The sequence below is a fragment of the Drosophila navojoa genome, chromosome X (assembly GCF_054131105.1).
Source record: "Drosophila navojoa isolate 15081-1374.11 chromosome X, UAZ_NAV_1.0, whole genome shotgun sequence".
Classification (NCBI taxonomy): Eukaryota; Metazoa; Arthropoda; class Insecta; order Diptera; family Drosophilidae; genus Drosophila; species Drosophila navojoa.
Window position 1 is genome coordinate 25,082,323 of NC_142895.1, and position 27,322 is coordinate 25,109,644.

At 45.9% G+C, this 27,322-nt stretch overlaps 10 protein-coding genes across 10 annotated transcripts in view; 6 read left to right on the forward strand and 4 right to left on the reverse strand.

Annotated features, from left to right (window-relative positions):
- The window catches only part of LOC108656685 (serine protease SP24D), a 97,352-nt gene that overhangs the window by 28,430 nt on the left and 41,600 nt on the right, over positions 1 to 27,322 (forward strand). The gene's annotated exons all lie outside the window — the stretch shown is intronic.
- On the forward strand, positions 382 to 2,789 carry LOC108656355 (man(5)GlcNAc(2)-PP-dolichol translocation protein RFT1). Its single transcript, XM_018108392.3, has 4 exons — positions 382 to 581; positions 663 to 877; positions 989 to 2,258; positions 2,323 to 2,789. The coding sequence occupies exons 1-4, from the start codon at positions 522 to 524 to the stop codon at positions 2,458 to 2,460; spliced, it is 1,683 nt and encodes a 560-aa protein (XP_017963881.1). The 5' UTR covers positions 382 to 521; the 3' UTR covers positions 2,461 to 2,789.
- Lint-O (L(3)mbt interactor in ovarian somatic cells) lies at positions 2,974 to 5,283 on the forward strand. The gene is made up of 3 exons (XM_018107727.3): positions 2,974 to 3,303; positions 3,369 to 3,798; positions 3,871 to 5,283. The coding sequence occupies exons 1-3, from the start codon at positions 3,121 to 3,123 to the stop codon at positions 4,860 to 4,862; spliced, it is 1,605 nt and encodes a 534-aa protein (XP_017963216.1). The 5' UTR covers positions 2,974 to 3,120; the 3' UTR covers positions 4,863 to 5,283.
- On the reverse strand, positions 5,568 to 7,836 carry Ugalt (UDP-galactose transporter). The gene is made up of 3 exons (XM_018108403.3): positions 7,522 to 7,836; positions 7,313 to 7,432; positions 5,568 to 6,978 (listed from the first exon to the last, which is right to left on the reverse strand). The coding sequence occupies exons 1-3, from the start codon at positions 7,532 to 7,534 to the stop codon at positions 6,023 to 6,025; spliced, it is 1,089 nt and encodes a 362-aa protein (XP_017963892.1). The 5' UTR covers positions 7,535 to 7,836; the 3' UTR covers positions 5,568 to 6,022.
- Positions 7,922 to 9,651, forward strand: eIF2Bbeta (eukaryotic translation initiation factor 2B subunit beta). Its single transcript, XM_018108400.3, has 5 exons — positions 7,922 to 8,120; positions 8,190 to 8,276; positions 8,341 to 8,797; positions 8,992 to 9,377; positions 9,455 to 9,651. The coding sequence occupies exons 1-5, from the start codon at positions 8,065 to 8,067 to the stop codon at positions 9,525 to 9,527; spliced, it is 1,059 nt and encodes a 352-aa protein (XP_017963889.1). The 5' UTR covers positions 7,922 to 8,064; the 3' UTR covers positions 9,528 to 9,651.
- On the reverse strand, positions 9,553 to 10,850 carry LOC108656367 (uncharacterized). The gene is made up of 2 exons (XM_018108404.3): positions 10,253 to 10,850; positions 9,553 to 10,186 (listed from the first exon to the last, which is right to left on the reverse strand). Exons 1-2 carry the CDS (start codon positions 10,637 to 10,639, stop codon positions 9,659 to 9,661), a joined length of 915 nt encoding a protein of 304 aa, XP_017963893.1. The 5' UTR covers positions 10,640 to 10,850; the 3' UTR covers positions 9,553 to 9,658.
- LOC108656372 (uncharacterized) lies at positions 11,896 to 17,604 on the forward strand. The gene is made up of 3 exons (XM_089265025.1): positions 11,896 to 13,792; positions 16,157 to 16,738; positions 16,808 to 17,604. Exons 1-3 carry the CDS (start codon positions 12,806 to 12,808, stop codon positions 17,360 to 17,362), a joined length of 2,124 nt encoding a protein of 707 aa, XP_089121151.1. The 5' UTR covers positions 11,896 to 12,805; the 3' UTR covers positions 17,363 to 17,604.
- On the reverse strand, positions 17,746 to 20,029 carry LOC108656358 (uncharacterized). Its single transcript, XM_018108395.3, has 5 exons — positions 19,789 to 20,029; positions 19,601 to 19,726; positions 19,431 to 19,528; positions 18,201 to 19,363; positions 17,746 to 18,132 (listed from the first exon to the last, which is right to left on the reverse strand). The coding sequence occupies exons 1-5, from the start codon at positions 19,850 to 19,852 to the stop codon at positions 17,925 to 17,927; spliced, it is 1,659 nt and encodes a 552-aa protein (XP_017963884.1). The 5' UTR covers positions 19,853 to 20,029; the 3' UTR covers positions 17,746 to 17,924.
- LOC108655903 (uncharacterized) lies at positions 20,070 to 22,523 on the forward strand. Its single transcript, XM_089265026.1, has 6 exons — positions 20,070 to 20,205; positions 20,274 to 20,538; positions 20,617 to 20,700; positions 20,755 to 21,609; positions 21,668 to 22,010; positions 22,083 to 22,523. Exons 1-6 carry the CDS (start codon positions 20,101 to 20,103, stop codon positions 22,423 to 22,425), a joined length of 1,995 nt encoding a protein of 664 aa, XP_089121152.1. The 5' UTR covers positions 20,070 to 20,100; the 3' UTR covers positions 22,426 to 22,523.
- LOC149090745 (activating signal cointegrator 1 complex subunit 2) lies at positions 22,654 to 25,340 on the reverse strand. The gene is made up of 5 exons (XM_089265024.1): positions 25,143 to 25,340; positions 24,916 to 25,076; positions 24,120 to 24,728; positions 23,753 to 24,031; positions 22,654 to 23,691 (listed from the first exon to the last, which is right to left on the reverse strand). The coding sequence occupies exons 1-5, from the start codon at positions 25,245 to 25,247 to the stop codon at positions 22,656 to 22,658; spliced, it is 2,190 nt and encodes a 729-aa protein (XP_089121150.1). The 5' UTR covers positions 25,248 to 25,340; the 3' UTR covers positions 22,654 to 22,655.

The window sequence follows — 27,322 nt, forward strand, 5'->3', positions numbered from 1 at the left end:
AGTTTTCAAATTACTTAGAATAAAAGTTACATATTCCATTATTTATTCAGTTCCACTCGGTTCGTGAACTTTCTTATCGTTGTCAATTTCACTTGTTATCAGTGTTATTTTATGAACTTTGTATTATAGTGTTGTATTTATTTTGGCCACTGAATTAGTTTTTGATAATTTGCTATGGTAATAGAATAGGACATTTTTAATTTTCATTTTACGATGTTTTATAATTGATATGTATTTCTTGATTTTAACCATTGCCAACTGCTCATAATAAAATTTGAATTTAACGTGCCGACGTTGCCACCTGCTGCAATAAATGACGATGTGGGCCTATTTCAAAACAGCTGTTCTTCGTCGACAACAACTGTTTTGTTATCGAATATTTTTATTTTTGGATGTTATGGTATCGATTTTTAGGCACCTGGATGGATTTATTGTTGTTATTTTTTGTTGGCACTTGATTTGATTTGATCTAGCTTCGCGCTATGATATAGCAGTTTATTTTCATTAACTAAGACCTTCTAATGGCGCGAAATGTGCTACAGAGCAGCCTTCTGGGCGCTGGCTTCAGTATCATCTTTCAGGTGAGACAACCCGCCGCCACGTAAATTGGATACGTGTGAGTCAGATTTCGGCGAAATTCGTAATTGATCGTTATCTTGTAGATACTGTGCCGCATCCTTACGTTCGGCATCAACGCCTATATTGTGCGCAATGTAGGTCGCGAGGTGTTGGGCATTATGAACGTGCGCCTGCTGCTGCTCGAGAGCACGCTGCTCTTCTTGTCCCGCGAGGCCATCAACCGGGCCGCGCTGAGCGCCAACTCGCAGCAGCGCGAGAAGTGCTCGTGGGCACAGTTGATAAATCAGATGTGGCTTACGTAAGTGCGTGCCAGATCAGTCACAATTCCCATTCATCCTGCCACATGTCCAATACTCTCTCTCTCTCTCTCTCTCTCGCTCGCTCTCAATGTCCGCTGCGTCCCGTCTAGCGTGCCTATTTGCGCAGCTCTATGCGCCCCCTGTCTCTACATTTGGCTGCACTGGCTCTCGGCAGTGGATGCGCCCTATAGCGCACAGTATGAGTTCGCTTGCTACGCGGTGGCGCTGTCCTGCGTCCTGGAGCTGGTCGCCGAATCGACGGTGTTTGTGGCTCAAGTCTTTTGCTTTGTCAAGTTGAAAATTGTGCTCAATACTTTGCACATTCTGGTGCGCTCGGCCATCTTCTTGTGGATTGTCACGGGCGATCGGAGCGCGGCCATCAATGCCTTTGCCATCGCCCAACTGTCCAGCGCCCTCACCATTGTCCTGGGTCAATACGGATTCTTCCTGTTCTACATTAATCGCTTCAACGACTTCAAACTGCGACAGCAAACGCGCAAGAGCAAAGCTGTCCAGGCTCCAAACTCTTGGGAGCGTTCGCTCTTTGATCACATGGATGATTTCCCATTCACCAAACTGTCCCAGCTGCTCCCAGGCGTGCTGAGCTGCTCTGGCAGCGAGCCGTGGCTCAACAGGGAGCTGCAGACGCTGACGCTCAGCTTTGTGAAGCAGGGCGTGCTCAAGCAGATCCTCACCGAGGGCGAGAAGTACGTAATGTCCGTATCGCCGGTGCTCAGCTTCGGGGAGCAGGCCACCTACGACGTGGTGAACAACCTGGGCAGCATGGCGGCCCGCTTCATATTCCGGCCCATCGAGGACAGCGCCTACTTCTACTTCACCCAAACGATCGCCCGCGACACGCGACTCAGCAAGCAGCCGCCGGAGCGGGTGCGCCAAGCGAGCAGCGTGCTCAACAATCTGCTGCTGGGCGTCAGCTCCATCGGGCTGCTGGCCTTCACCTTCGGCCAGAGCTACTCGCACACGCTCCTGCTGCTGTACGGCGGCGAGGACTTTGTTGCCGGTGGTCTGCCGCAGCGCCTGCTGCAGTGGCACTGCCTGGCCATCTATCTGCTGTCCGTGAATGGCATCAGCGAGGGCTACATGTTTGCGACCAACACCAGCCGGGACATCGACAAGTACAACTACCTAATGGCCATATTTTCGATCAGCTTTCTGGTGCTCTCGTACATACTGACGGGCATATTCGGGCCGGTCGGCTTCATCTTTGCCAACTGCATCAATATGCTGGGGCGCATCTTGTACAGCACACGGTACATACGGCATCAGTATCAGCCACTCGGCCTGAATCCGCTCCAGGGCCTCTGGCCGGGCAAACTATTTGGTGGCACGCTCGTACTAGCCGGCCTAGCTTGCTACTGGGTGAGCTCCACTCCTAATGATTGCATAGACTCTATATATAGTAATATAATTAATCTCCTCTTAGTATCGCAATGCTGTTTTCGGCACGCATATGGGCATTGGTCTGGCCGCTGGAGTCCTCTGCTTGGTTGCTTGGGCTCTGGCGCATCGGGATCTGATGCTGCTGGGCTGGAAGTATGGACGTCGCATCAAGATTGAATGATGCGGAGGGCCAAGTAGTCTAATTTCCTATGTTGCTGCAGTTACTTGAGCTCTACTTCCTAACCTGAGGCACAACTTATGCTTCTATGAATCGCACATCATCTTGGACATACGTAAATACTTAACTATTTATACTATACACATGCATATATTGATATATTTATATACGGTTGAAAATAAAATAAATTTTAGTTTAGTTATTGTATGTAGAAAACTGTTTAATGCCTAATTACATACATACATATGTTTATATTTCGCTAAAAACTGTTAACCGGGCATAAAAAGACAACGAAATAAATGAAGCCATGCAAAAAATGTAAAAGAAAACAATCTAACGGTTTTTCATTTAACATAGACGCATGTATATGCATGTATGTAAATGCATGATGTTAAAAAAGATAAGTAAATGCGTTGGGAAATTATAGTTTTCATGCGTACCCACATGCAGCGAAAATATTTAGTTGCGTGGCTCGGGTACATTTTGAAATTCATATTCTGCGGCAACAACAACCACAAGTAAAACTCAAACCGATGCATACTCATTATGCAGTATCGATAATTTATCGGATTGTACGTTAAACAAGCGACGAGCGCGCATTGCTGCGGAGGTAAAAATTTAGTTTTATTGAGTTTTAAAATATATAAAAAAAAAAAACTCAATATGAAGCGTGGAAAGGAAGAGGACAAGAATGATGCTGCACATAACAATAGCAGCAACAGCAATCATGGTAATTCCAAAACTAACAAGGAATCGCCCAACATCGGCAGCAACAGCACCGATGCCAATAGCAGCGGCAGCAACAACAACACGCCCAGCACAGTCCGCACCACGGGCCGCGTTAAGGTATTGTAAATGGCAATAGTGGCAATGCGTGCAGTTCATTTGTAAATTTCACGCATATTTCACAGAAACCGAAGCAGGTTTATGATCCCTCTGATAATTATGTATCGCGCGGATCGCGCAACTCGTTGCCTGCAGCGGCACCGTCTTCGCAATCGCAGCCATCGCAGGCAACACCAGGCAATGCAAATGCATTGCAACAGCAGCCCACGGTGTCGCAGTCGTCGGGCACCTCGCAGTCCCAGTCCCAGTCGGAGGCTCAACCGCAAGCGCAGTCTTCGGCATCCCCATCAAAAGCAACTAATCAGCAGGCAGCGCTTGCCAGCGAGAGGCCATCCACTTCCACTGCCAAGGAGGATGCCAAGGAGACGGTGCCAGTGCCCTCTGTGGAACAGCAGCGCAATTTTGATACGTGCATGAAGTGCGGCAAGAGCGAGGCGAAGCGCGGCTCCGGCTACAAAAGCAACTTTCTCACTTGCAAGACATGCACCATGAAATGTAAGTCCATTTTTCATTTCAATCTATCAATATTTACTCACTGATCCTGCGACTGTTGCTGTCGCTTCACAGGGCATTTCGCGTGCTTGCCGATTACGTTTGAGGTTCTTACAAATGCGCGTAAGAAATTCAAGTGCGAGAAGTGTCGCCGCTGTGTCACTTGCATGATCCGCAAGACCAAGGACAGGGTCAAGGAGCTGATTATGTGCTGCATTTGCGCCAATGCCTATCACTTGGATTGCCACTGGCCGGCGGTCATGCGCGAGAAATTGAAGGACCCGAAGTGGAAGTGCTACTCGTGTTGCCCCAGCTACAATCCGTATAACGGTGAGGCAGAAGAGCTTGCCACAAGCGAACCGAAATCTCCGCCGCGCAAATCGAAGGCTGGGCGCAAGAAGCGACCCACTTCTGAACCAGCTGATGCAGCTGACGTTGCCAAGAAGCCTGCTTTGCAGCAAAGCCTCAAGAAGAATGAAATCATTGAGAACCCAAAGCCCATCAACATCAGTGACACCATTAACAACAACAACAACGACAGCAATACGAACAAGCCGTCGCCCATTGTGTCCCAGACTCCCGACAACGCCGATATCGTCCAAGTCATCCGAAAGGATGACATCGATGTAGTTAACGGCATCATTGACTTGGCACCACTGACATCTTGCTCAACAACCACTACGCTCTCCACTCTGACCTTGGTGCTCTCACAGCAAAACAAAGAAAACGATGATTGCTTGGAGATTGTTGAGAATGGAACTTACGGAGACGATATTGTAGTATTAGCTGCGGCTTTGTCTCCGCCAAGAGACGAGGAGATTATCGTAATGGAGGCGGTGCAGACCTGGAGCATTGACGATGTGGTGGGCTACGTCGAGAGGTTCTATCCGCGCGAGGCTGACGTCTTCAGGGTCCAAGAAATCGATGGCGCCGCCTTGATGGTGCTGTCGCGCCAGGACGTCATCGATCGCTTCGGCTTGAAACTGGGCCCAGCACTGCGCATATACGAGCTGGTCCTTAGCCTGCAGACTTCAACGAACGACGTTTCCATTGGCTGGTGCGATTAGCCATCGGCTCTTCATACTTCCTCAACTTTGTCAGCTACTCTTTACCAGAAACTGTAAAGTTTCTTTATATTTTTTATAGTGTTATGCTTTAAGTCAGTGCACGTGGATGTAAACTCTGTGTAAGTTCGTTAATTTAGGATCACTGGAAGATCGACGAAGACCCATTTGATATCCTCATTTCATGTTACTCATTCATATGTATATTTTACTCAATAACAAAACCTTACCTTACGTATATCATAAGTCGAAACCTACTCAAGCTTTACTGTAGAAAAACTAGAGATCTATGTCAAGATCTTTCCATGAAGTCATATTTTAAAAATTTACGTTAGTTATTTTTACACTTATCACTAAGATATTTTCTTGAATTTTTTATAAATATAAGCTAACTTTGCCAAACCCTTTTCACACTATACACCAATGGATGTATATAGACTATAAGAGATATTTTCATGAAGTTGTTATTTCTACATATATCATTAAGTTTTTTCTTTATTTTTTTTGTTTTCATAAAAATAAAGAAATCTCGGCCAAAACTTGAAGTTTTTTTGGCTTTAACTTTTGAACGCTATACACCAATCCGATGTATATATTTCATGTATGATAAGAGATCTATTTTTTTTAAGTAATTAAATAATTTTTCTTTTTTTTTTTTAATAAAAATAAAGAAACCATTCACCGAATCCTGAATATATATACAAGATGTATGTGTACATATATATTTTATTGTTGCTTTTTGCATTTATTCAACATATTATAAAAGTGATGATGCACTGAGTAGCTCAGTTGCCGGATATAGAACTATGTATATAAATATAAATACGTAATGTTAGCCCGAGCGTCTTAATTAATTCGATCAATGGGACTTAATATAAATGTACATATATACATATACACCTGGTATGTATGTATATGAGTTTATTCGGGATCCCGTAAAGCTTCCGCTTAAAATATCAAAAGCAGTACGAATATCAAATTGAAGTACAAATACAATAATCACGTGGATTTCGCAAGCTTAAAAGTAAAAGGAAAACAAAATACAATCAATAAATAAAATACTAGTGGCAAAGGAAAAGAAATATGACGTTGTCCTTGGTGAGGATTAGAGTTGGGGAGGGGGTTTGGCTCAGAGGCAGAGTCATTGGGAGCATTGCATTTGCTCAGACCCGTGGCAGTAGCTTCTCCTCGTCACCAGCGCTGGGATTGGAGTGGGATATGGGCTTGGCACTGGCTCGAGATGGATCGTAGCCGTAGAGGAATATCGAGGCAATCACCAGCATGGCGCCGGCACTGAACTGGAGCGTCAGATTGAAGTTGAATATGTAGATGGAGGCGATGCAGGAGATGATGATCGCCAGCGAGGTGGCGAATCCCTTAAGTATATTGTCCGCATACTTGACCACGACGGCTACGATCAGGCCGCCGCCTGCCTGCAGCAGCACCAGGTACCACACGAAGACATCGTAGCCGTGGAAGAAGCCCGAGTTGTAGATGCGACTGCCGTCGTTGACGAAGCAGGTTAATAGTCCAAACGGAATGCTCAGCAGGCTGAGCTGAACGTTGCGCATCCACACGGAGATCTCGGCGCCCTTCAGTATCTTCTCAAAGTATATGCCCGCGAAGCCGGACAGGAAACAGGCGCCCAGTGCTGCCCACAGGCCCAGCATTCGATTCTGTTCAGGCGCCATGGCGGACGACAGCGTTGCGCTGGCAGCCGTTGAAGCTGTCTTGCCAGTGGCACCGCCGACGCTGCTGCCGCCATCCGTTTGGGCCAGCTGCACCAGCACAATGCCCAGGACGAGCAGCACCAGAGCGCCCCACTGCGTGTTGAATAGCTTGCGGCGCAGTATGACCACGGCGAACATGGCGGTGGTGAGGATCTTCAGCTGGTACGTCACCTGGTAGGTGGCCGCATCCAGGTGCGAGGCGGACACGTACAGTAGATTGTTCTGCACGATGTACACCAGCGAGGGTACGCACACCTTCAGCGTGTCCATTGGATTGGCAATGATCGTCCTGTGCAGCGAGCGCACAAATTTCTGGGCATCCTTGCCCTCCTCGTTGAAGACCAGCACCAGGCAGGTAATCAGCTTGACAAACTCCGACATGAGAACAGCTGCAAGCAGAGAAGTTACATGGTCACATCATGGAACAGAAAAGCCACACCAATCAGTTAAAGCTATGCACACACACATAGGCATTTACACACACACACACACACATGCTACGCTAAGTACACTCGCGTACAGGAAATAACACATAACATTAACTGCTTATCAGCTGGGGGCACCAATCTTTTGCCATTGTAGTTGCCTCTAATTAAAAAACCAACCTCTTTCGATCCCATTAAAACAACGTAAGTTATGTACATATATGAATGCGCGCGTGTGTGTGAGTGTGGGGGTTTGCCAACAGCGCATCTGCTTACGTCGCCTAATGGACTCTCTCACCTGTGGAACTAAGAAAAATGTCGCCCGGCCGGGTGCGCGCGTAGCGCATGCTGAGGCCCAAGATCGCATTTTGTAGGGTCAATGTGAGCAGGCTCACATACTTGAGTGTGTTGGCGTTAACTGAAATAGCGGAAAGCAACATGTTAGCGTTAATGGTTGACCATTACTAATATTTACAGCAGCGAAGAGAAAAAACCATGGGCACTCACCGTGTATGTTCATTTTGCGCTTAGCGTCTGTTTTGGTATCAGGGCCAGCAAAGCGTGAGTTAAAGCCAAAATAGTTTGAGCAAATAAAAAAAAAAAAAACAACAAATAACCCAAAAAGAAAATGAAAAAAGAAATGAAAATAAAGGGAAACACCTGTTTCGGTGATCAACAATTGCTGCGTTGACAGTACGCGCTGCCCGCCTGCCGTGCGCGTTGCGTCTTCAACGATTGTTCGGCTATGAAGATGGCACGGACACGTAAACAAGCTTTCAGCTCATATTGCGTCCAGTTTTATCGTGTTTGTTTGGGTTTTTTTTTTTGATTTGCTGCCTTTCGATGGAGTGCTTACGATATCGATAACGATATCTCGAACAGTTGGCCGAGTATCGAGTATTGAGTACAAGTTCAGCACGAGTTGATTTACAAGTTCAGGCATCGATTGCATCTTGTACAATTATTATTGTTGTTGTTGAACGAACGTAGTCCGTGCAATTTGTTATTTTCTTTAATTTTTGCAATTACAACATAGAACAGATAGCCAAAATGCGCGAACAACCGTTAAAAGAGGTTACACAACTGATACATGCCATTAAAATGGGGTAAGACACGTACGGAATGCATCGCATGCATTAGCACGCAGAGCTAAACAGCAGAAATCGTACTTACAGCTTGGTGGAAGGTTCCTACAGCATTACCAACAAGACGCTAGACATCTTTAAGTACATTATTATGAGCAAGAGCTGGGATAGCGCCGAGTGAGTTGCCTTTGAGCTCATTATTGTCATCTGCCTAGATTTAACTCTTTGCCTACTTTCACAGCGCGCTCATGCAAATTGTTCGCGCCCAGTCACGAATCCTGCAAGCGGCTCTGCCCCAGGAGACCGTCACCTCGAATATAGCACGACGCATACTGAAACTGACGCGCGAGGAATTCGAACTGCTGCAGGCCAAGGTGCAGCATTTCGCCGACGACTCGCAAGCTTCCCTATCGCTGCACAAGCTGGTCACGCAGACCAGCGAAAGCTGTGTCAGTGTGGACTATTCGGTGCCGCAGCAGGGATTGCGCGAGGCGCTGCTGGATCATTTGCAAGAGGTCGAGACTGAACTGGAGACTAGCTCGGAAAACATCAGTGTGCAAGCCGAGGAGCACATACACTCCTCAGAGATAATACTGACGCTTGGACATTCGCGCAGCGTCGAAAACTTTCTGAAGCGGGCCATCAAGAAGCGACAGTTTCTGACGATAATCGTAGCTGAATGCGCGCCAGCCTGTCGGGTGAGTCACTCTTACAACAGACTCTGATTAGCTCCCCCGAGGTCATAATCGCCAAACATCTGCTATTAACTCAAACGCCATTAAGCTTTGACTATTCGGTTGAATACACACGTGTATACATAGAAGTCTATAAATAACTTTCGATGTCCTTGGCGAGTCCTTGATTAATGCGTGCCTTCTCTGTCTATCCGCAGGGCCACAATTTAGCTGCGACCTTAGCGCAGGAGAAGAATGTGGAGATTATTGTAATACCGGACGCATCCATATTTGCCATGATGTCGCGCATCAACAAGGTCATCATTGGCACGCACAGCGTCCTGGCCAATGGCGGCCTGCGGGCTGCTTGCGGAGCCAACACTGTTGCTCTAGCGGCCAAACACTACTCGGTGCCGGTGATTGTGCTGGCGCCCATGTACAAGCTGTCGCCATTGCACCTGTGCGAGCAGGATGCGTTCAATATGGTCGGCTGTGCCGAGGACGTCATTGCGTATGACTCGATGCCGGCTCGCGACGCCAAGGTCTACAGTCCCATGTTCGATTATGTGGCACCCGAGCTGGTCACGCTCTTCATATCGAATGCGTGAGTGGCCAATTACCCGAGCTAAGCTTGGATCGGCTTCCAATACTCATTGTATTTGTATTTGCTTTACTCTTTAGCGGCGGTCATGCTCCCTCCTATGTCTACCGATTGCTCTCGGAGCTCTACCACCCAGACGACCTGGAGCTGTGAAACTCTGACCGGACTCTTCAGCTGCTTGTACATTAAATGTATATATTTGTAACGCAATGGACCTGGCCAACAACAATAACAAGACTACAGCAACGATAAATAAAATAATGATAACTGTGCGCAATTCGCTTCTACTGCTGCAAGTTCTTGAACAACTCTATGAAATCGGCCAGGCTGTCGGCATAGTAGTCTGGCTGTGCTTCTGGCGGCGCCGCGTCCATGTCCGCCTTGGTCAGGCTGCCCGAGAGCACGAGCAGAGACTGGAAGCCACAGGACTTGCCGAACTGCACATCCTGCACGAGCATGTCGCCAATGAAAATACATCGCTCTGGCGCTTGGATGTTGTAAATCTCCTTCAGCATATCGCCTAATATGGGCGATGGCTTCCCCAGGAAGATTGCGTCGCGATCCGTGTAGTGTCTGACGTGCTGCAAGAAGTCGTAGAAGCCCGGCACATTGAGATTCTCGGCGAGTGGCATTATAATATCGCTGCCGCCGGCAATCAGCTCGCAGTTTTTGTTCAGCTGTAGGTGACGAATCGCCTTGGCGAGCTCCACATAGGACATATCCAGATGTATGTCGAATAGGACGGCGTCCACAGGTTTCTCAATGGCCAGATATTCGACTAGTGTGGCTGACGTCAAGTGCTCCTTGATTTGCTGTAGTTTGCATATGATTTCATTCTAGAGATCGACTCTATTTTTGGAATAACTCCAAGAACTCACCAGCGACTCATACTCGATTCCGTGCTTACGCAACGTCTCGTTGGCCTCCAGCGACATGAGCGAGTAGACGCGTTTGCCGGGCTTGTGCTTGTGCAGATAGCGCACAATACTCTTCACCGGATGCACTATGTCATCGTGTTGTACATTCTTGGCTCCAATGTAGTCGAATTTGTCCATGTATTGACCGTCAGTGCGGAAACTATTGTTCGACACGAACTTAACCGATTTGCCGGCGCTCTTGATGGCATTTATCGCCTCGCCGGCGCCCGGTATCCAGCCATGAAGCAACCAGACGACGCCATCGCAGTCGCTGATTACCATATCGAAGGAGTCAATGAAGCTGCGCTGCTCCTCGACGCTCAGATGGAGTATGTGCCGGGGTGCCATTACGATTAGAACTGTTGGTAACGAAACTGTGGACGCAACTGACCGGGCGGCTTAGCCCGTTACTATAACTGTTTGTCGCTTGAAATCGGTCGAAGGCGGTGGTGGATGCTGTTGCGCGCGCACGCAAATTAACAGTTATACTGAATGCCAAGGCAGTCGTTTAACCTTCAACGTCACATTGAAGTTCCAGCTGTTGCTTTGATTGGCTTGAGTTTGCTAATATACATATGTTCCATATATATGGATATATATATGTACATATGTTTATTTGTATACACATGTATCTACTTATCTCATGATTTAACTATTTTGTTATTGTGAAAGATAAGATCCCATGCGGCCCATCCATGTCCATCATTTACAAATGTTTTCATTTGTTTCAGCCTACGAGCACGCAGCGCATGATCATAGCTTCCAGCGTGTCGACACATATACAACATTACATTTAAATGTCATTTTATTGCCTTTGCGTTCATAAAGATAGCGCGCGCTTGTGCCAGCGTTGCCAGATGCTGATATAAAATTACTTTGGACAGCCATTTCAATTTCGATTACAGTGTGACCGTATTCGATCTCATTTTGCCATTTCAAAAGAATCGCTTTTGAAATTCATTGTAAATGTTTTACATTAAATATATTAAATTGTGCTATTTAAGTAGACGCATATTTTGGTTTCAATTAAGTGGACGTTACGAATGAGCAAGACAGATAGAGGAGTTCCTGTATTAAACTGTGCAACGCAGCTACCTAATTATTGAATTGTTTAAAGCGCGTAGAACACGCTTGATGATTTTACCGTATTGTAGATGACTTTGAGAGCGGTACGTATCTATGTATGTATGTACATATGTACGTATGTATGTACATGTATGTATGCGTTATGAAGGGTATGATCAACTTTTTTCCTTTGCACTGTTTAATTTTGTTGTTGTTTTCAGGCAGGCCTTTTAGAATTGATTGGATAAGAGTAATCCATACCAGGTCGGTGTAACGGAATGTTATGCTAATTAGTTTTTATTTCTAGTTGCGAATTACGATAAGGAAGTAGTTTATTATAGCATCATCCTGCGGTAACAATTATAATTCAGCCAACAGAAGGACCCTATTTAACTCCATCTGATATATGCTATATTTTGGCATAGATCTGCACATTTGAATGCATACATAGTATGTAAATCCTTTTGTGGCAAGACTTTTCCACTAATCGATGGCAAGATAGGCAATCAACTATAGAAATATTTGATCTTCGCTTTCAAATGCAACTGCTTATATTTAAACCTTACGATTTCCGCCCAACCATTTGCCTAACAATGATATATGATATTTTACGCCCGCTTGCCTTGACATTAGGAAAGTCTCTAAGTCCACTAAAGCCATGCACGCAAACATGCATACACAACTATACATACATATATAAAGACATGCACACCTGCAGACATGCCCAAGTTTTTAAAATCGGAAAATGGAGAAGGAAAACAAAAACGAAAACGAAAGTAAGCCCTGACCGCACTCTGACATGGGCAGCGATTTAAGGCAAAACAAATGCAGTAAAACTCGATGGAAGGGAAAAGCTGTTAACAAACAAAAACACTCAAAGAAAAGAAAAGAAACTAAAACGAACGTGCAAAAATTGGCAATGGGAATAATTGGAATACAGTGCCACCATGCGACGTTATCTGTGCAGCGTAGTTCTGGCCGAAAGACGAAGCGAAGAAGGCTGTGAGACGGCTGGCTGAGATAGTAGTAGTTCGACTACTTCGTACTAACCAAATAGGCACTCACCTAATACATGCGTAAATGGGCATGATAAACACTTAAGTATATGTGTATGTATGTATGTGCATGTACCAAACTTCGAGCATACATATGTACATGCAGACATACAGACAGACGGACGTCTGTATGTGAGTACATGTATCAAAAAAAATCCAAATCGATTGGCTGCCTAGTTAGGCGTTTCTGATAAGATAGAAGACGCCTCGAGCCCAGAACACGTACACAGAGAGAGAGAGAGAGAGCGAGGGAGAGAGAGACACACACAGAGGCATTCCAGAAAAAGCGATACATAACCGGAGTGAAACATCGAGAGGTGCGCCAGGTGCCTAGTACTAGTCGTGATTATACAATTACCAGCAGCACGCGAGCAGCAAGCAAGGAGCAAGAGTCATGAGCAGCACCGGCCAAGTCAACGTTACCATTGCCAGTGCCAATGGACATGGGGACAGCGACAGCAACTGCAACAGCAACAGCAACAGCAACAGCGGAGAAACACCATTGGGCCACACTGACAACGACCAGCTGCAAATCTTGGGCCAGCTGCGCAGCATTGAGCAGATCAACGAGCAGCGCCGCATCTTCCTGAAGAGCACCATCAACGAGATACAGGAGGAGAACGGCGGCGAGCCAGCTGAGGAAGTGCCCGAGCTGCGACGGCAAGTGACGCCGCCCAATAGTCTGGCGCTGAGCGTTAAATATGCCACGCTGCCAAGTCCATCGCTGGCCACATCGACGATGGTGCGCTTTCCGCTGTCGCCGCCGCCGAAGCCCCCGATGCTAAGTCGCACGCGCAGCACAGGCTCGGGGGATGCGCGTTCGCCGCTGGGCAATGGCGAGGCGGTTGTGCTGCGGCACAGTGTCACAGAAGCCGCCCTGACGCCAGCAGCAGCAGCAGAAATACCAGCAGAAGCAACGCCAACAGCAGCAACACCTGCAACAGCAGCAGCAACAACACCTGCAGAAGCAGCAACTCCTGCAGCAGCAGCAACTCCTGCAGCAGCAGCAACTCCTGCAGCAGCAGCAATTTCTGCAGCAGCAGCAACTCCTGCAGCAGCAGCAACTCCTGCAGCAGCAGCAACTCCTGCAGCAGCAGCAACTCCTGCAGCAACAGCAACTCCTGCAGCAGCAGCAACACCTGCAGCAGCAGCAACACAAGCAATTGACTCAACTCCAGCAACAACAACAACAACAAAGTCATCAGTCGAGCAACCAACGCCACCAGCTACCATCTCCAGCAAGCACTATGAGAGCCTCATCGAGGAGCTGCGCTGTCCCGGCTGCGCCAGTCCGATGAAGGCGCCCGTGCTGCTCTGCAAGAGCGGGCACAGCGTGTGCGAGCAGTGCACCCGCATTCGTCTGATGTGTCCGCTGTGCAAGGTATGTATATCCAACCAGCCAGCCGCACCTACATGGATATCATGCTACAGATACTGACAATGTGTGTGTGTGTGTGTGTGTTTGCATAGAGCGAGCTCCCATCTTATGGGGTTGACGTCAGCGTTAGGTAAGCGATATCAAAGCACTTCACAGCGCCCATCGCGGCATTGCCTGCTTATCGCTCATCTGCTTGTATGACGTTTCGCTGCCCATTGGCACAGTGAAACCCCATATTCAGGGCTCCAATTGTAATCAAATATATGGAAGCGATATCATAGAGACCAAAGTGATCGTGAATCATTTTGCGCAATTTACACTTGATTGATTGATATGTGATCAAAATGAAAGATCATTCGAAAAGCTCAAAGCTCTTGGAGATTACTCTATTGTGAACGAGTCGGGAGTGCCCGAATTAGAGATCACCCTGAACTTTGCGAAGAGCAACCATTCCAAAGAATCTTATTTAAAGTTTGGCAACCTTGCGTAGCGACTGCAGTATGGGTCTTACTATGGGAAATTTAGTATAAAATATATTTTCTTATAGATGAGTTAAGCCTAATATTATTTGAGAGCGTGTCCAGATGTGTGTCTTTGCCATATTCTACTGGATATACATACATATGTATCTACATATATACGAGCTTTTGTAATATATGTACATATATAATATAAGTATACTGTTAATACATATATAAAACAGGCAGATATAACTGACTAGTCAATATATGTATAATATGTGTAATATGGGTACTGCCACGCCTTCTGATTGTAAAATTTCTCCCATAAATATTATTCCCTGAATACGGTCGTACCTTGAATATCCATTTCCAATGGGTGCAAACTTCAGACTTGATGATAAATTATTTACAATTCACGTTTATAGCCAGCCAAGAGCTATATATAGATAAGAAAGCACTAAACCTACCATAAATTTCTCAAGCACTCAAGTGTAATGTATACACAGATGTTTCTAAATACGTTTCTTTACAAATAATTGTCTAGCCAAATGAGAGTAATCTACAGTAATATATGTTGTCAGACTTGAAGTACACATATTCAAGGTTTATTTTGGCTTCAGCTGGAGCAGGGCGTGACAGTACCGGTAGAACAATACATGTATAAATAGTGTGTCAATAACGTCTGCTTCGAGCGGTAGCTTTTCCTTTGAGAGCGAATGGAAAACATATAAATTTCAATATATAAATATTTATATAAAGTTAAAGTTACTTTATATTTGATATACACATATATTCTTTAATGCAGAAAGAAATATTATTTTTCTTCAACTGTTTTCATTGGCGTGTTATCACTCGAATTCGGTATCTTTGCTATATGATATGGAACCCACCATATCTGATAACAGACTACAAATGTATTTTAGTTTCGAGTTATCATTAAGCTCCGTTGATCTTAAGTGCATACATAAAATTGAAAGTCGTGATAACGCTCTGCGAATATCATCAAGAATTTGCATCTGTAACCCAAGTTTTTTAATAACTTCTATATTGGTGGACTGCACGAGTAATATCTGCCATGTTTAGATATTTCCATGTGTGCGCTCTTAGAGCACTTCGGCACCATTGTCCTGCCTCCTATTCAATCCGAGCTGGATTTCCTCTATTTCCTATTTTGTTCCATGTAAATCTTTCACTCTCTCTCTCTCTCTCTCACTCACTTTTGTACTCTTTCTAACTCAGTCACTCACTCTCTTATTCATTCTCCATGTCTTCTCTCTATCTCTCTCTCTCTCTCTCTCTCTCTCTCTCTCTTTCTCTCTCCTCTTTCTCAGTCACTCACTCTCTTACTCTTTCTCTCTCAGTCACTCACTCTCTTATTCATTCTTTATGTCTCCTCTCTCTCTGTCTCTCTCCTCTTTCTCAGTCACTCACTCTCTTACTCTTTCTCTCTCAGTCCCTCACTCTCTTATTCATTCTTTGTCTCCTCTCTCTCTCTCACTCAGTCACACATATCTCTCACTCTCTCTCTACATCTCTCACTCTCTTTAATGTTTATATGTAGGTACACATACATACATATATGCTCATGCATGTATGTTAGTTTGTACATATGTATGTACATATGTGTTAGTATGTATTAGCTCGTATTTATATACATGCATACATATGTATGTATATATGTATCCATGTATGTATGTATGTAAATATGCATGTATGTGTCTATGATTATTCGTCTACATACATACATACATACATTCATATATGAATGTACATATGTATACATTTATGTCCGTCCTTTAGTATAGCTACACCTTATGTACATACATACATATGTATGTATATATGTAAATCTCCATTCAGATGACTTTGCTGATATCGAAATATTTGAATTTGATTCATTTCGCAGGAGGGATTCACCACATTGCGCTCGCTGACAATCGAGGCGCTGTGCGCCAAGGCGCACTTCGGATGCAGTTTCGCGGCGGGCGGATGTGTGGTCCGGATGCCGGTGGCGCTGCTGCCGTGGCACGAGCAGCAGTGCATCTATAAGCCGATGAAGTGCTTCATGGGGCGCGTGTGGGGCGACTGCAAGTGGCACGGCAGGGAGGTGCAGTGGAAGCAGCACCTGGAGGAGCAGCACAAGTCGAAGCTGTTCTGTGCAGCGAGCGCGGATCTGGTGTGGAACATGGCCAAGCAGATTCGGCCACTGACGGGCTACTATGTGTTCCAGACATACGACGAGATGTTCAACTTCTACGAGATCTACGACAAGGAGCGCATCCTGTTCACCATGACCTGCACCTCGAATCGGCGCGAGAGCAAGTACAACTATGCCTACGAGGTGACTCTGCTGCAGCCTAACAACGAGGCGCTCTCCCTGACCCAGAAGTTTCCCGTGCACAGCGAGTACGACAAGGACATTCTGCAGGAGGGCACCTGCGTCAGCATTGGCCTCAACGAGCTGTCGCGCTTCGTCGACGACGACAAGGTGAGAATGAATCCACTCGAATAAAATGCCACATAGGGGTGTCTAATGACCAGCTTTGTCACCCAACAGTTGCTCCATTATCGGGTGACTGTCATGGTGGTGAAGTCGCCGCGCCACTCCAAGCCCATGCGACAGAGTCTGCCCCAGCCGCTGAACTATCAGCCGCCGAAGATTGCCGGCGTCAATGGGAAGAGCGTGCCGCCCAGCATGATCATCACGCGCACCTACAAGGAGGCGATCGGCGAGGTGGCCAGTACGACAGGTGCGCCGGTAACACCGGATGGCGAGGCGTCCGAGAGCGGCGCCAGCCTGGAGCTGGAGCGCAAGTGGGGCACGCCGCTGTTGCACTTTAATCGCAAATATCTGAACACGTGCAGCGATGTGTCCAACGAGGCCGATGCCAAGGAGGATGTACTGCGTCCACTGCACGAGCCGAGCGCCAGCATCCAGGTGGTCAGCGACGACAAGCTCTCCATGTGCAGCAACAGCACCAGCTACACCAAAAAAGTCTCCAACTCGCTGCGCCGCAGCATTCGCTCACTGAAGTGCGACCTGATGGAGCTGCGCCCCTTCGCCAAGAAGAAGTCAGCGGCAACAACAAGAAAGGCAACAACAACGAAATAAGTGATGACTGCAGTCAATAAAGTTCTCGGAGCACTTGCCGGAAATATATTTATATATGACACCCAATGAAAATGTAAATAGTTTTTTTTTTATTATGATTATCATTCGACAACAAATGAGAGTCGATTGTTAAAGTTGTTGAAGATCTGATAGGTGAATTGGATATTGTTTGAATTAAACTCATGAATAAAAGACGAAATACTCCAGATGTGGAAAGGCTTCCAGTTAACATAAATCAAAACACACACACACACACACACACACACACACACATACACTGAAATATGTTCAATCTGAAGTCAATAAAGTTTCCGCTTGAACTAATTAAGTTTATTACTCTCTCGCTAGAAATGGACTATAAACTACTTGTTTTTGTTTTGAATATAAATATATATGCCTCAATTTGAGCATTATCATGTTTGTTATTCCCTTGCGAGTTTCTCGGGTGCAGACTTTTCCCGTTTACGTGTTTTTTCTTAGCGTACGCTTAACTAGCAAAATTAAACTAGGCATTCAATGTACAATCAGTTAGGCTGGCCATCGGGAGCAGGTGGCTGCCGTGCTACAGCAGGCCCTGCATCTCGTTCATGAACTGCAGGTAGGCGTCGTCCTTGGTAGGCGGCTTGTGGGCCTCGGGCGGGGCGTGAGCACCGCGATCACCGACCTCGTGGACGCCCGATTGCTGCTTGCCTCGGGCGGTTCGGCGCTGATCGTCGCGCTTCACCCGCAACGTGGACGGCACAAATCGTGTGACATCGGCGCTCAGATTCCTGCAAAGCACACAGAGCACACAATTAGAACTTGAGGAGGGCCCAGATTCACAAGTGGGAGAACATACCTGATTTGGGGCTTAGCCGTGATGATGGTGACACCTTTGCCAGGCTCTTTGTTTGGCGGCGCATTGGCGTTGCCATGCTTCCCATGATGGCCACTCATGCGCGGCGGCAAGCCGGGCGGCGGACCCGGCGGCATGCGTATGCCCATGCGCGGCATCGGGCCCAGAGCGTGCGGCGGCCGTGTGCCTGGCGGCGGCCCCGGTGGCATGCGCAACCCAAAGCCGGGCAGACCCGGCCCAGGTGGCCGCATAGGGGGCGGCCGGAACATGATGCCTGGCGGCGGCGCGATGTTGCGCATATGCGGCAACTGCGGCAGCTGTGGCAGCGCCGGCGCACTGGGCGGCAGTGGGATAGCAGGCAATGAAGGCGCCGTAGGCGGTGCTGGCACTGACGTCGCAGCGGCTGCTACTGGCTTAACTGTCTCTTTGGCGGGCTGCTTGGCATCGGCATCAGAGCCGACATTCTCATCCGCATCTTCGTCGTCATCGTCGTCGTCACTGCTTGAGCTGCTGCTGCTGCTGTGACTGCTGGCTAAACGCCGCCGGGATGGCGGAGATTTACTCTCTGAAGCGCTGTCCCGCTTGTCGTCTTTGTCGGCTGGTTCCCTTTCGTGCTCCTCGTCGCTATGCAGCTTGCGATGCTTCCTCTTGTGCACATGCTCCATTTCCTTCATGAAGTCGTCGATGTTCTGGTGGCTGGTGGCCGCTTCTTCTTCATCGCCCTCGTAGTCGGTGTTGCCTTCTGCATCCGAGTCGAGCTCCGGCATGGCAAACAGATCTGGCGGCGGCCCTGCCGGTACACCCAGCCATTCCTTTTCGTCGTCGTCTTTGGATTTGTCCGAATGCAAGTCGGAAGCTTCATTGTTCTTAGCCACACCCGGCGGTGCACCAGGGGCAAAAGGCGGTAGGGCTAACGTCATAGGGGGCGGTGGCATGCGAATACCACCTGAACCACCTGGAAAGATGATGTTATTATTGTTCCCTGTGCTCGCGCCGGTTCCACTGGCATTGGCTGCTGTCACTGGCGCCGGCAGTGGAATTTCATCGACTTGCACGCTTTGGGCATGCTTAACGCTTTCATAATATTGTTGCTTTTTCAGTCGTTTCTTCTCGTATTCTACCTCCTTGCGCTTCAGTTCCGCCCAGTGTTCTGGCTCATCGTTATGCTAGGTAGAGAGTTTCCTAGTATATGGTGATATACGTATAATTTAATTTTTTTTATAATGTACTTACATAGAGTCGCATAACGCGATCGAAGGTTTCCTTAAGCTTCTTGCGCTTATCACGCAGAACCTTTTCATTAAGAGGCGACGGCTGCAGCACGTTGTACTCTGCATGTGGACACAGAGCATATAGAATTCAGTAAGTAGCCTGCTTATTATTGGCAACGTAATCCCACTTACCCATCTCGTCTATCTTCTCCATCTCCTCAAGTATCTGTGATGGATCCTTGTTCTTAAGCACCGCAGCTCGAACCATTTGGCGCTGTCGCTTATTCTTCTTAAGCTCCTTTTTCCGCGCTTCCTTGCCTGTGTGGGCACGAGGGTTAGCATACATATGTATGTGTGTACTCTAGGTAGGTGGTACTTACGGGCTTGGTCTGTTGGATTCATATATTTGCCACTTTTAGTGGTATTTATGGAGCGTCGCCCCATCTTGATGTATTGTTAAATAATCTTATCAATAGAATTTTACCAGAGACCGTCTATTCTCCGGCGTTTTGACTAACAAATTTCTAGAGCTGGTAAACATTGATTAGCGAAGCAAAATTTTCGATAACAGCAAACTATAATCAGTACACAGAATAGTCACGAGCGAATCGCAACAGTCTGGCAGCACTATCGTCTCTTCTGTTAACTTATGCCGGCATATTCGACAAGAGACAACGGAAAATGAAATAAAAATGTCTGACAAGATACCGAATTACAATAATATTTTGGAGGCATTGCAAAGTTTGAGCCTCGATAGCGAAAGAAACCTTGCCGACACCAAAAATGGCTCGAACACGGTTAGTATTGGTCAAACAAACGCAATGTGTTGTGTGATGATACATAAACAAAACTATTCAAACTACAGCCATCAGTGCCAAACGACACTCACGACGATCTTCCGTGCAGAACGCCCCAAACAGCAGGTGAAATGGACAACAGTGACGACATGGATATGAGCTCGGACGTGATTGTTGTTGATTCCTCAAGTGCCTCGTCAGATGTGAGCATATTTTGGTCATCAGATACTAACGCATCATCAACTGAATCAGTATTAGAGGTAGATCAGTGGGAATATTCGGAGACAGAAACCATACCAGAAACAGAAAGTGACAGCAATATCAATGGCACTAGTAAGTTGTAACATGGCCTAATGTCAAAATCAAACTCAAAATCAAAATCAAACTCAAAATTAAAATTAATTGTTGCAGAAGATTCTTGCATTATGGATAATTTTGTAAGCAAGCCTATTAAACGCAAGCACGACGACTACCTCAACAAGAAGGAGAGTAAATGTAAGTAATCGTGATCTTAACTCATAAATTTGATAATATGGTTTATTTTTCCAGCTGGACCATTGAATGCACCTAATCTGGGCGCAGATGTGAATGCGTCGCCTGTGCTGAAACGCAGTATAACGACAACGCGCAGCGGACGAGCTGTCCGCGCAAGGATTGATAACAAGTTTGATTATTCTTCGGAGCCGCAGGAAGTGGATTCAGATGATTCCGATGATCCTGATTTTGGCGATAATGAGCTCGAGGATGACGACGACGATGACGATGAAGAATATGTTCAAGATAATCACAGTGAGCCAACGCGCAAACAGCGACGCATCTCCACGCGCAACAGCTTCTGCAGCAGCAATGCCAGCTCATTGCTTGAATCGGATGCGTTCATCTATTTGGATCTGAGTCGATCAGTTGCTATTGTTACGAGCGAGCCAACGACTGATGAGGCAGTCGAGTTCGATAGTGAGCTGAAGATACGTCTACAAAAGTTTTTGGGCCTTGTAGCCCGGCAGCGCCGCCTCTACAATCCCATGGCTAACTTTGAGTACGAGGACAACCATATGGATGAGGACGAATCTCCGTCGTACAATCGCTTATGGACATCCAATGCCAGCGTCCAACCCCAAAGTACGCCCACAGTGCCGGATAAACGCAATCCGGAGCCATCTCGTATAAGAGCCCTCGGCTCTAACTTAACCAATGAAATGAAGATACTTCTCATGGACGACATGGTGCAGCGCGTCAATGCCAACTATTTTGAGAGCAAAACGCCCGACCATATCAAGGAGCCCATCGACTTGAGCGGCTTACCCAGCGAGGAGCAGCGTGCGCTCACCTGTCAACACCACAAGAAGATTGCCAGTATGATTAAGCCCCAGGTGACCCAATATAACTTTGTGGATTCGCTGCGCTGTGAGTCAATAGTGAAGCTGATAAATATAATATAAATATAATGATACGATCTTTGCAGCGACTACGCCTTTGACTATGTGTCATCCGCTCGCTGTGAACTATCGAAAGCGGGACTTTGGTGCATGCAAGGAGCATCTGGCTAAGATCCTATTCCATATACTCAACCACCAAATCTTCCACTGTGGCCTGCGTCCCGAAATCGTGTGGAGGAGCTGCATGAATTCACTCAGCAGCATCGAGCATCGCATCGAATCTGGTGGGCAGCGCAGATCGCGCATTATCCTATGGCAGAATATCAAGCAGCCCGGAATGGTGGTGAAGGAGCTACTCCACGGGATGTGCCATGCAGCTGCCTTTCAGTACCACGGCGAGACAGGGCATGGCGACAACTGTCGCAAATGGTAAATGTCCAATTGGAGATCAGACAGTAAATAATGATAATCATTACAAATAATATTCATTACCTTCTTCAGGGCTTATCGCGCCAAATCGCTGATGCCTGAGCTGCCAGAAATAGTGGATTGCAATGCCAGCTACAAGTATACCTGTCTTTTATGCCGCGCCCGCTCCTTCGGGAGCATCAAGTTCGAAGATGAGGCGCCGCAGCTGCGTTGCTTCTACTGCCAGTTCGAGGTAAACGTAGAGTCCTGTACCGGCGACATCTATAACCTATCCTTCACTGATCACCTGGTAACGCCCTACAAGGAGTTCGTCCGCGCCAACTATGGCAAATGCCAGCAGAGCGGCCACAGCGCCAAAATGCGAGCACTCAATGTCCTCTATAGAGAGCATCAGCAGCAGCTATCTTCTAATTGAATGCAAAACAAAAAGCTTTAATATTTGTTTTCAACATATTTTTTTTTGCCTTTTTTTATTGATATAATTTTAAATAAATCCGTTTTCTTCAAGTGTTATTTGTACATCGTTTTCATTTTCATCTTAATTTTGAACAGATTCAGCAGATATTTCAAATTTATTTTACTTGATTGGAAAGCTTAAAGAGTTATGATATCACGAGTTAACTTGTGTTTTGACATTTGAATGAGTTAAGGTATCATGCCCCTGCTGCGCTTGAAGGCTGCGCCGGACTTGCGATTGTGATTGGCGCGCGAGGATTTATGTGCTTCCTTCTGACTGCGATTGCGTAAAGTTTCCTGTGTCTGGCCCTGGCCCTTTGGTGCGCCCACCAGTTCGACCTTGGCACGCGGTCCGTACTTGGCCATTTGGCGCTGCTGATAGCGTGCGCGTACCACCTCTGGGTTCTCACAGAAGTCGTCACGCTTAGTCGCATTCATATTATCATCGTCGCTAGCCTCAGCGTATTGGTTATCCTCGTCAGCGTCTGGGGCTTCGAAGGCAATGTTAGCAGCTGCCGCTGATGCCTGCTGTAGTTTTTCGCGCAACAAACTCAGCGGCGGTGCCTGGCCATCGTTCAATGCCTCATAGCTGTCGTCGTACTCGTCATCGTACTCGTCGTCGCCACGTTCGAGTGGTGTCTCCTCTACCATGGAATACTGCTCATAGCGCTGCTTCATTAGCCCAATGTCGCGCTTGTCGTCCAACAACTGCTCTGCGCTGCGCGGCCCGCCAGGTAGCCCCTTGCCCTTCTTAATGATGCACTGCGGGTTGTCCGTGGTGAGCACGTCGTACTTGTCACCATCGTGCACATTGTAGTGGCGTACACCAATTTGGCTTTGCAATTTGTCCTGCGGATCGTCTGGTATATACACCTCCTGTTTATCCACGTTCGCTAAGTCGGGCGGCAAATTCTCATCCAATATGGCCGCAATCGCCTGCTCGCTGTTCTCGTAACGAGTGAGTACGCGTCGAATGAAGCCCATTCCCAAGTCCGGAAGCACATCTAACACAGCGGATGCCTCCAAGTCCAAGTCGCGAACAGCTCCATTTTCAGCAACTGCAGGCGTTGTCACGCGGAGCGGCTCAACAGGTGAGTTGCATGCGTTAGCTTCATCATCAGAGTTATGACCATTGGCTAGCAATGCATCGGCGAGGGTGCTGGTGGGGCAGCTGTTAACCGCCTTCTGGTAGCCGCTTATCAAAAAGTCCAAATTGAAGTTTTTGCTGTGGATAATATATATATAAACGAGAATTCGCATCAAGTTTTGAACACAAAACCACTCACAGGTTGGGCCACTTCTTCATGAGTAACTTGATGTAGACCTCCACTGGATATTGACGCTGAAAGTCCACAACGAAGCTCTGCGCCGAGAGGCATTCCTGCAGCATCTCCACCAGCTGCTCGCCATGACCAGCTTGCACCTGTGCACTGGCTATGTAGTGCACGACGTTCAAGTATTGTTGACGCGCCTCGTTCAACCAGGGCAAGGACTTGGCTTCTGCTTTAATCTGATAGATATTTCTATTTAGCATTGGAATGGTCAGATCGTAGAAATTGGCAATGCTGTGGAGAAGTGGGAAACAGGTCAGTATAATATCTCATTTTTGTTCTTTCTGTCTGTTTTGTTTTGCTCTCTCCCTTTCTTTTATACCTTTGTACAATTTTGAGCTGCTCGCAGACCGAAAGCAGAGCAGGGTAAAACTTAATGAGCAAACGTAGCGTATGGGCACAATCTAAGGCAAATACCACAACATCGTCGTATGGTGTATCGGCATTAGGATCCAAAGGGGTGCCACCACCGGCACCTTCGCAGCCCTCGTTTTCCACCTGAATCTGCATGCTTAGAAATGCATCCTCATAGAAGGATAAACCTTCCTTCAAGTCGTTTTTGTAGTCTGGCTGAATGCTCACCACAGCATCAAATATATTTTGCAGCGTTTTCACATTCTGTTCACTGACATCGCCCAATGCAACAACCAAATCGCACAGCAACGGTACAGACATCAAAAAGTGATTATACAATAGGTTGCGGTGAAGCTGCGGTGTTATCCATTCTGTAGGCGATTCATTCGACGTAAGCAGACGCATAACCACGCGCACAGCCAGATTGAGCATATGCTCATAAAACGCCAAGGCATTAACGAGTTCATCATTTGACTCGGTGTCATTGCTTCTCGGTCGGTAGAAGGGATTGCAGCCCTGAAGAAATGCTAGAAGACAGGCCATGGGCGATTGATCATACACCATACAAGACCAGAATCTGTAGATGTAAATTTAATTTAGTATGGATGGAAAAATACTCGACTGGATAGTAAAAGTACGTTGTCACTATACAGCAAAAGGAAAATATGTAATGCAATTGAGGGGATCTATTGCAATAACTCATAATAATGATAAAATACTCCAAACAAAGCGATAAGGTACACACACACCTAAGGTATACTTACTCATGATGCTTTAATTGAAGAAGGAACTCGAAGTCTTTCGCAACGTTACTGGCAAGGTAACGCCACTCGTCTAATTCGGCTCCCGATCTGAACTCATCAAAGCTGCGTAGCATGCAGACATAACCATTAAATTTCTTATCGGGTACCAGCCAATGAGAGTCCTGTAGTAAATATTCGAGGATTTATAGCCGTTATAAGTTATGGATAGGCTTAATTTAAATGCTTACAAGTGCAGGCACTTCTCGTATGACGCCATCGTTACCAACAATTGTTATCATTAGTTCGTCTAATGGCAGATTATTTGGATTAAAGTTATTATTAATGTCGTCCATTTTCTAGGCTGTCATCACAGTAAAAGTTGAAATGGAAAGGAGACAAATTATAGACAGACAGGCCGAGTACTAATTTAATATACAAATCGATATACAAATATTCCAGATAATAACAATATCGATACATTACAGAAGTTGAAAGCCAAGTGTAGCCGTATTTAAATTGTAAGTGCTTCCAATACGAAAATGTATTGTCGATTTTAGGTATTTTTATATTTATATATATATTTTTAAGAAATGTATAAAAAAAACTTAAGGATTATAGAAAACTACCCACTATTATATTGAGAATTACCTGAGAATTATTATGATAGTCGTAATTATTTTTAAAGTATTGTGAATATAATCTATAATATATAAAATCTATTGACAATAAACTTGTTTATGAAATAATTATTTTTTTTTATTTATTTACTTGTTCTTTCTTGTATGTACATACATATATTTCATGTCATTAATGTTATTAAAACCGCCACAGCATAGTGATACCGCATTGTTTACCAGCACTGGATTTGTAATAATCTCTATCAGCGCCATTGCGATAGTTGCTTAGCGTGAACTTTTTCAATTTGACATTTGAACTGCTTTATGGCGTGTACTGCTTTTTCATTGCAGCAATTTGTATTTCATCGTTTATTTTGAACAGATTAAGTAGCTGTGTTGTAGTATTTTTAGTTTTTATTTTGATCAGTTTCAGTAGCTGTGTTGTGTTGTGTTGGCTTTAATTTTAATTTTAACCTTCAGATGAAGTAGGTGCCGCAGCATATATCAATATACTTTTGAGTAGTTGAATGGGTTAATGGGTTTCATGAGTTGTGAGTTATGTACTATAATATTTGAATGAATTAGGGTTTCATGCCTCAGCTGCGCTTAAGGTGCTGCATCGGACCTGCGATCGTGATTAGCGCGCAAGGATTCGTGTGCTTCCTTCAGGCTGCAATTGCGTGATGTTTCCTATGTCTGGCCCTGGCCCTTTGGTGCACCCTCCAGTTCCTCGTCCGAGTCTTAATTAATCGGGTTTTCATTCAAGCACCTTGTTTTTAACGACATTCTTTGTTTTTTGGTCAGATGCAAGAACAAATAATGCGGATGGTTTGCCAACACGTGAGCATGCAACTGACCATGAGAAAAACACGCATTTTCTAGATTGAGGCCACAAATAGTCAACGATAGGCCCTGTGATTTGTTGATCGTCATGGCGAAGGCAAGACGAATCGGAAATTGAACTCGTTTAAGCTCAAAGGGCATATCTGTTGGGATCATCGGAATCCTAGGAATATGAACTTCCTCATCTTTAAATTTTCCTTTGAGTATCGACGCGTGAATCGCATTGCTCATCAGTTTTCTTATCACCAAACGCGTTCCATTGCACAGTTTTGGTTGGCTTAAATTTCAAAGCCTGATAGCTACCGAGCCAACCTTCAGTTGTGAATTGTCCGGTGGTAAGCCAGGCACATCCAAGGAGCTCACAAATTCAGTTGGATGATTAGTGTCTTCGTCTTCGTTTGTTACTCAGTCGATAGATTTGAATAAATACAGAGCACCAACGATTTTATTTTGAATTATAAAATTAAGTCATCCACATCTTTATTTTTAGCCGCTAATATTGCCCGATTTAGTATTTTTGTGGAAAGCAATGATATTCGGAAATACTTTGTTGATAAGCTCATCTTTTAATGAGACGAAATCGCAAAAATTTTGAGGAAATGAAATCAAGCCACTCGATTCGTCAACAGAAATACGGCCATTACCGATACTCAGCAATTGCTTCGAGAAATCATCAGCAGATAGATCGTTCAACAATGCAACTCTCATATTTACAGACAGTTGAAGTTTGGTTACAGATCGCCACAGATTTGATGCTTTGAACCATTTCTTATTGCCGTTTCACGGGCTGCCTCTCTTTGAGGAGCACGAATTAAGGCCCTTCTCTGCTGGGTACTAACGCGGCGCCTTTCTCGGGCGATTTCTCGTTCTTCGTCAGATCATTGACTCGCGTTATTCCGTTGCCTAATTACATCATGGGTCCGCCGGGAAAGATTAGATCTTCTAGGACGCAGCATTTTTATTAATAG

Coding starts and splice junctions, on each gene's coding strand:
- Lint-O (XM_018107727.3), top strand. CDS start 3,121: ATGAAGCGTGGAAAGGAAGAGGACAAGAATGATGCTGCACATAACAAT. Junction 3,304..3,368: donor GCACCACGGGCCGCGTTAAG/GTATTGTAAATG, acceptor CATATTTCACAG/AAACCGAAGCAGGTTTATGA. Junction 3,799..3,870: donor CAAGACATGCACCATGAAAT/GTAAGTCCATTT, acceptor GTCGCTTCACAG/GGCATTTCGCGTGCTTGCCG.
- LOC108656367 (XM_018108404.3), bottom strand. CDS start 10,639: ATGGCACCCCGGCACATACTCCATCTGAGCGTCGAGGAGCAGCGCAGC. Junction 10,187..10,252: donor GAATCGAGTATGAGTCGCTG/GTGAGTTCTTGG, acceptor TGCAAACTACAG/CAAATCAAGGAGCACTTGAC.
- Ugalt (XM_018108403.3), bottom strand. Junction 6,979..7,312: donor CATTTTTCTTAGTTCCACAG/GTGAGAGAGTCC, acceptor CTCTGCTTGCAG/CTGTTCTCATGTCGGAGTTT.
- LOC108656372 (XM_089265025.1), top strand. CDS start 12,806: ATGAGCAGCACCGGCCAAGTCAACGTTACCATTGCCAGTGCCAATGGA. Junction 13,793..16,156: donor TGATGTGTCCGCTGTGCAAG/GTATGTATATCC, acceptor TTCATTTCGCAG/GAGGGATTCACCACATTGCG. Junction 16,739..16,807: donor GCTTCGTCGACGACGACAAG/GTGAGAATGAAT, acceptor GTCACCCAACAG/TTGCTCCATTATCGGGTGAC.
- eIF2Bbeta (XM_018108400.3), top strand. CDS start 8,065: ATGCGCGAACAACCGTTAAAAGAGGTTACACAACTGATACATGCCATT. Junction 8,277..8,340: donor AAGAGCTGGGATAGCGCCGA/GTGAGTTGCCTT, acceptor CTACTTTCACAG/CGCGCTCATGCAAATTGTTC. Junction 8,798..8,991: donor AATGCGCGCCAGCCTGTCGG/GTGAGTCACTCT, acceptor GTCTATCCGCAG/GGCCACAATTTAGCTGCGAC.
- LOC149090745 (XM_089265024.1), bottom strand. CDS start 25,247: ATGGACGACATTAATAATAACTTTAATCCAAATAATCTGCCATTAGAC. Junction 25,077..25,142: donor TACGAGAAGTGCCTGCACTT/GTAAGCATTTAA, acceptor TATTTACTACAG/GACTCTCATTGGCTGGTACC. Junction 24,729..24,915: donor CTTCAATTAAAGCATCATGA/GTAAGTATACCT, acceptor TTACATCTACAG/ATTCTGGTCTTGTATGGTGT.
- LOC108656358 (XM_018108395.3), bottom strand. CDS start 19,852: ATGGGGCGACGCTCCATAAATACCACTAAAAGTGGCAAATATATGAAT. Junction 19,727..19,788: donor GAATCCAACAGACCAAGCCC/GTAAGTACCACC, acceptor GTGCCCACACAG/GCAAGGAAGCGCGGAAAAAG. Junction 18,133..18,200: donor ACGGCTAAGCCCCAAATCAG/GTATGTTCTCCC, acceptor TGTGCTTTGCAG/GAATCTGAGCGCCGATGTCA.
- LOC108655903 (XM_089265026.1), top strand. CDS start 20,101: ATGTCTGACAAGATACCGAATTACAATAATATTTTGGAGGCATTGCAA. Junction 20,539..20,616: donor CAGCAATATCAATGGCACTA/GTAAGTTGTAAC, acceptor TAATTGTTGCAG/AAGATTCTTGCATTATGGAT. Junction 21,610..21,667: donor CTTTGTGGATTCGCTGCGCT/GTGAGTCAATAG, acceptor CGATCTTTGCAG/CGACTACGCCTTTGACTATG.
- LOC108656355 (XM_018108392.3), top strand. CDS start 522: ATGGCGCGAAATGTGCTACAGAGCAGCCTTCTGGGCGCTGGCTTCAGT. Junction 878..988: donor ATAAATCAGATGTGGCTTAC/GTAAGTGCGTGC, acceptor CGTCCCGTCTAG/CGTGCCTATTTGCGCAGCTC. Junction 2,259..2,322: donor CCGGCCTAGCTTGCTACTGG/GTGAGCTCCACT, acceptor ATCTCCTCTTAG/TATCGCAATGCTGTTTTCGG.